Genomic DNA, 6,710 nt, shown 5'->3' with positions numbered 1-6,710 from the left:
GTCGTAAAAGTACCGGTACACACATTTAAAATCAGTGCGCGCACGTGTGTGTGTGTGTGTGTGTGTGTAAAACTGCCACTGGAGAAAAAAAAAAAAAATTAAAAAAAAAAAAAAAATCCCTACCGACCAATGACCTCAACTGACAACCAAACTTTTTTTTTTTTTAGGCCTAAGGGATAAAAGGGAATTTCCGTTCCGAAATTTAACTGGATGTTATTCAACCAACTAACCTCTGTTTACTGTAATGTTACTCTAGCTAAGTGTGCATGGGAAACCATGGCATGACCAAACCAAAGCTACTATCAGAGAAAGAAATGTTGGTCTGCTTATATAGTAGTGGTCGTGACCTCTGATTAGAGATAATTTTGCTATATTCAAGTCTGTACAGATTTATGGGTACTAAGTTAAATTAAATAGAACAAACAAGCATAGCAAGAGCCATCTAAAGTATTAGTCAATTAACTCTGTCAAATAACCAAGAAGCATGTGACCATGAGGTATGCTAACGGGAGCCTGTCCTCCAACAAAAAACGACCATATAGGTCGTTTGTGCAAGCACCTTATTACGACCTATATTTACGTTTTAAAGTTAAGCGCCCTCTAGCGGGCGTAAAAATAATGACAGTATCGCGTTGCGTCTGTCGTCATGAAATGACGTATAACGTCATTACCAATCAAAACGCACGTTTATTTAAATGCAATGTGTGGGCTTTTTACACCGATCTCACAGTATTTCCTACATATTTTACTAGGTGGCTTATTCGTTCGAATGACCACACCTAACCCCACCCCTAAACCTAACCCTCACAGAAATCATGCTAAATTATGATTTATTGAGCATACATTTTCGTGCACATCCGTTCCCTGGGATCGAACCCATGATAGCATGATTACCTATCAATGTATAGCGCAATAATCTACCAACTGAGCTACACGAAACGCAAATCAGAGTGCAAATAAAAGAGTACAAAACATTAATATGAAAATGACCTTTTGCCAATAGGGGCGCAATTGTAGTATACGCTCTGATGGGTCGTATTTTAGGGATTTGGACAAACGACCTATACGGGCGTATTGGTTGGAGGACAGGTTGGCTAATGGCCAATGAGATATGAATAGAGTAATGAGTACAATCAAGATAGGAGTCAAATAGGATAAACAAATCCTATTATTCAAATGATCAATGATCAGTTGATATTTCAACCTAAATTCAAGGTTATAATAAAATGACATTAGATTAGAATTTAACTTAAATAACTTAAAGATAGAACATGAATGAAACCTTCAGCCACCATTGGATACCATTGTTGGGCAAGTTGCATGAACCTTACACACTGATGAGACAAAACCATCAAACGTGTCTGTTGCTGATTGACTGCATCTGTCGATGCAGTGTGAACTGACCTTAAAATGTTGGCCATTAAATACGAACTAAAATATAGACCATTTCTAAATTCATACATTTTTATTAGATACCATTGAATAAAGTGTAAAACAGCGATGATTTTAGGAGGACAAATGAAAGCGGAGCAGATAGGTCAACATGGTATTTCAAAACCAAACTGTCTGACCTAAAACTGGGCAGATGATCAGCCTATATAAACCACTTTTACTGAACTTTTACGGTGTTTTTGAGTTTTAAAGGCCCATTTCCTATGGTTGCATGAGAAAGAACAATAATTATTTGAAAAATGTTCCTTTGGGGTCTCATGGGAAAGTCCAAGGTGCTGGAAAGTCCCAGTTTGTAAAGACATGATGAAAGTAAATGATTTTTTTTATTTTAGGGTTAACAATTCCTTTAAATTCTTCACTTCCCAAACTCTGAAACAAGATAATACACTATTCACACTCAGCCTGTTATTGGAATAACAATTCTCCAACAAACAGCATGAGCCAAGCACGCTTTACTGATGCCCATCTACCCCCTTCCACATAGACAGAACTTTCACAACACTGTCAAGGGGATCGCATGGGATAGGAAGGTTGCCGCAATTCTTTGATGCCGCAGCAGGATTCCATTAAAGATGTGCGGTATGAGACAATTACAGGCTTTCAGAACTGCACTTCACATTGTGGTAGTGCTGGCAAGAGACAAAGAGACGAGAAAGTGAGGACAGCTAAAAAAAAAGGGGCATGTTTAATGAAGTCCACAAACAAAAAGAGGTATACACACTCTCACACTCCGAAGGAGCATGTGTGATAAGTGCAGGCCTTTGTTTTTATAGGTTTCCAGGGAAATGTTTGGCACAATCTGCATGTGCTCATGTTAATGATAATAATTCTTTACTTTTATATACAGCTTTTTTTCACACTCAAAAAAAAAATATTTTGAAAAGAGATCTTCTGAATCTTCTGGGCCCCCGACAGTGTTTAGAATTTACCTGGGTGATGCAACTCCAGACAAAGAGCACAAGAATGTGCTCCACACACCAGCTAACAGTGAGAAGAGATGGAGACCATTGTAGGCAAACAGTGAATGTGATGGTTAGGTGGTCATGGAATTTTTTTTTCATCTATTTGATTCCAAAGTAGAACAAAAAACTGTTGTATTATTTATACACAGACTCAAGAATAATTTAAAAGGTATAAAATTAAGTTGTATCGAATGGACTAAGGTGCTGGTGGCCCCAGTCTGCATAAGGGCATGAATAATTAATACGGTCACATTTTGTTTTATTTACACTGTTATTTTGAAAGTAAGTTGTTTTGCATCACCTGGAGTTCATTTTCTGTGAACTGTTTAGGTTTAGAAATTATACACTGATTGTAACCATTATTGTGTTTTGTGTACTAGGTGTTGAGATGTGTGTGTGTGAATCTATTGTTTGTCAAAGTATAATGCTGTATTATTTGGAAAAAAAAATAGACAACATTTAGCTCTCAGCATCACTGGGCTGTTTTAAAGGAAATTGTATAACAGTTCATTGTTTGTATATATTGTTGGTTTAAATGTCTTTAGGTGCCACCACTACAGATTAATGAGTAAATGCTAATCTAATTAACATTTACTATTATTCTGCATAGCTTACTATTATTATTATTGTATCAAGCAACATATGGCATATTGAAGATTTAGATGTACTGAGGAATGATATGATACTCTGATGAAAATTGCCACTGAATGGTGAAAGTTACTATGGAATCCCTTGGAGTGCATTAAAAATGTATCAAAGACTGTCAAAGTAGCCTGAGAATGTTGAAGTATCAAGTCAAGCAAAAAAAAATGGAGTATTAGCATGGACTACCTTGAATACACATCTTTCCCAAGGATGGATTTCTGATACATGTCAGCGTCTGTTACTATTTGTGGGAGACAGACATGCTTGCTCTGTCATTCAGTGTCAGTCAGAAGCATACAGAGATGAAAGTCTGTTGAGGCATACAGTGGTTTAATCAGAGATTTGAGGTTTGATGTTGAAAGCAGAGGCCACTAATGGATTCAATAGATGTAGAGTCTCCAGAGAGGGGACTTTTGAGCAGCAGGGATTACGTGAAAAACCACCATCTTAGTTCAGTATAGCCATATAAACCCACTCGTGATTGGGGCAATGCATGCATGGCAAGAAGTCAAAATCCCTTTAAGACATTTTGACACCATCAAAGAAAAGAAATGTCTTTATCTTGATTGATTTTTTATTTTTATTTTTTTGGGGACTGAGTCTTCAAAACGCACAAATATATATTTCTGATCGATAACAAACAGCTTCCTTTGACTATAAATATGAATGCATTATGCAAAAAAAAAAAAAAAAAAAACAGTATGCAGTATGACTTTGACCTGCAGCTTGGTTATAGAAAAAGGATAAAAATAAGAAAACACAAAAGGTACTTTAAGGTTTCTGGGAGCCAAAAAAGACTTGTTTGAACACTAAAAAACAAGGCATACTAGACCAAAAAAAAAAGAAATAATACTACCATTTATTGCCAAAGGAGAAAAAATAAACAGGAAAACAGAAAGAGATGCAGGCCTTTTGTTCAAAATAACCATATACTTACACACTTTTTGAGGTACATTTGCCTCTAGCCTTTTTTGTTTTATCTTTTTTAATTCTTTCCCCACTATCACAATAACAATTAATAACTAAGAGGTAGCAAACATTATACAATGCAACTGCATTAATGTTGATATTTACTTGTAACATGGACTTGTTTTGATATTGAATGTTTATTAATATAAGGCAGATTTATGTGAAATCCAGTCAGTTTATTTATTAATGTCATGTAGACTATATTCTTTTATTCAGGAGCATTTTTCATATTTAATAATGTACACTTTGAACAAAATATTGCAGTCAGTTTTTGCTCCAGCAACAAAAATAGTTCCAAACAATGCCACAGAAGAACAAACATTTCTGAGCTTCACATACTTTTGTTTACTAATTTTTGAAAAGTTTCTAAATGTCACTAGATGTGATGTGTTATGCATATATATGCATATAAGTGTCTGAAGCTAGGATTGTGTAGTTGCTAGAATTGTCGAATTTTTTTTTTTATTTTTTTTTTAAAGCCACTAAAAAGATCTGAAAAGTCATTAAATATCACAAATATATTAAGCTGGATACACAGTCTAAACACAGTAATTGTGTTTTGTTCCAGTGAACCACTGTTTTGAGTGAATCGCTTCGATTGAATGATTCAGTGACTCAGAGACAATCAAAGTTTTGTTCTTGAATAAATCAGAGTTCAAATGAATCAGCTGAATGATATCAGACAGACAGTTATCTCCATTAACTGATGTAAGATTGTAACTGAAAAATGCACAGACTTGGGAGTACGTCTGGAACATATCATAGTTGATCTTCCTTTTAAACAAATATGTTTGCCTTTTCAAATACGATAAATTAGAAGATTCAACACAAATCAGTTATGATTCTGTTCATAACTGATTTATGTGGAGTCTGACATGATATGTCAGATTTGCTTTAAATGTACTGCAAACTCCAACAACATTCTTAGATTTAATAACAGCTTGTGCCAGTATAAAAAATTCAGACAGGATTTACTAAAGACTTGAGGTGGAAAAGGTTTTGTGGCTAACCTTATTGCATACAAAGGCCCTTTAAGGCAAGTAATTTCACTCGGCAGCCATCTTTGAAATGCCTCTTGGGCAGCTATTTCAGTCATGCAAGTACAGCTCCTAACTCTTTGGATGGGGAAACATCAAATTCCCCAAACTGTTCACTAAGCTTATGGTTAAATTCCATATTTTAAATCATCAATGAAATCTGCCAACGTTACCATGTCATTTTTTTTTTCTTATGCTCAAATAACATTAAGACCAGCCAATACATGTGTGGTCCTAAGTGTGTGTCTCCGAACGCGGATTGTTTCTATAACAAAATTCTATATAATTCTATTAGAGCTTATAACAACAGCTTGGTGAGGCAATGACCAATTAGCAATTGACTTTTATTTAGAAGGCGGGAATATTCGGCCATATTGTGTGTTGCACATTCTCCCATTCATAAGTTATATTAATGCACTGTCTTGGTTACCTAAAGTCTTTGATTGCATATGCATTTGTAGGAGTTTCCTATTCAGGCACAAATTTTATGGGAGGAGAGTACAGCAAGGTTTACTGCAGTTTAGTGCTATTTGTGCCATTACTTAATGCCCAGAAAACATCTTAACTTTTTCTTACATTTTTCTTCCGTGTTGGTAGATTATCATGCACTGTGTCTGAAATCAAATACTTCCCTACTGTATAGTACATAAAAACATTATTGTATGTATTAATTGATAACTAAAAATGCAGGTGAAAACTAGTTCTGGTGATATTCACTGATGGACACTTTAATATCCTGTGAGGCCATGAAAGAGGATTTATAAATGACAGTGAAGTGACACAAATGCCAAGTTCTGTCTTAAAACTCTAGATGGTGCTGGCTGATTAACACAAAATGATGATATTCACAGCGTTAAACTACTTTGCACAAGCTGATTAGTTCATATTGCATACACAGCCAATGAACTTACTGCTTTACATTTAAATGGCTGGTTCATCTAAAACCCTCTACCTTCCCCACACTGTAAAAAACTGCTGTAGTTTCTACAGCAAAATTTTACAGAATTTTTCTGTATAAACATTTTACAAGATGCAGCTGTAATTCGCAATGCATTATGGGTCAAATAAGGTTTTACAGTTGTTAACAGTATATTTCCACGTCAACTGTAATTCATTTACAAGAAGCAGGTGTTGTCACTGTAGTCCCTGCTTTTTACACTAACTTACTGTAGTGTGGCATTATGGGATTGCGCGCGCATCATTCAAATCTGAAACCCAGCCGACTGGAGCCGCGTGAGAACGATTGAAGATTAGAGGCTTTATTCATAATTCCTGGTAAGTTCACTTAAATATACTAGAGAAACATATCCTTTTTATATTTATTTGAGTATATACTTATAATGTATAAGCGATATCATGACACAATGACCTCCTATCCTGACATTTAGACAAGTGGTCTTGGTAACTTCTGTGCAGTACTGGGAATTGCTATCATAGCATAGTTAGGCCAAATTTTCTATTTTTGGAAGTTACATTTGCATATTGAGAGCATTTAAAGTAGTGTTTACCTAACTTTTATCATAAAGCCCAATGCGAACGATCGTCATAGTAACTACTATCTGTCGAAATAACTGACAAACAGCAAAATATGTGAAATTTCATTTGTTTATATGTATTCATTTTTTTATGTGTTCAACTATCCCAT

General features: G+C 35.2%; 1 protein-coding gene across 1 annotated transcript in view; it reads left to right on the top strand.

The window, feature by feature from the left end:
* The first annotated feature begins 1,999 nt into the window (after nt 1–1,999).
* Nucleotides 2,000–6,710, top strand: part of LOC132101809 (centrosomal protein of 126 kDa-like) — a 36,866-nt gene continuing 32,155 nt past the window's right edge. Inside the window, exon 1 of the mRNA XM_059507030.1 lies at nt 2,000–2,107. Within this exon, the coding sequence (XP_059363013.1) occupies nt 2,000–2,107 (108 nt within the window). The remainder of the gene's footprint in view (nt 2,108–6,710) is intronic.

The sequence above is a fragment of the Carassius carassius genome, chromosome 23 (genome assembly GCF_963082965.1).
Source record: "Carassius carassius chromosome 23, fCarCar2.1, whole genome shotgun sequence".
NCBI lineage: Eukaryota > Metazoa > Chordata > Actinopteri > Cypriniformes > Cyprinidae > Carassius > Carassius carassius.
This window is presented reverse-complemented; position numbering and strand designations above follow the sequence as displayed.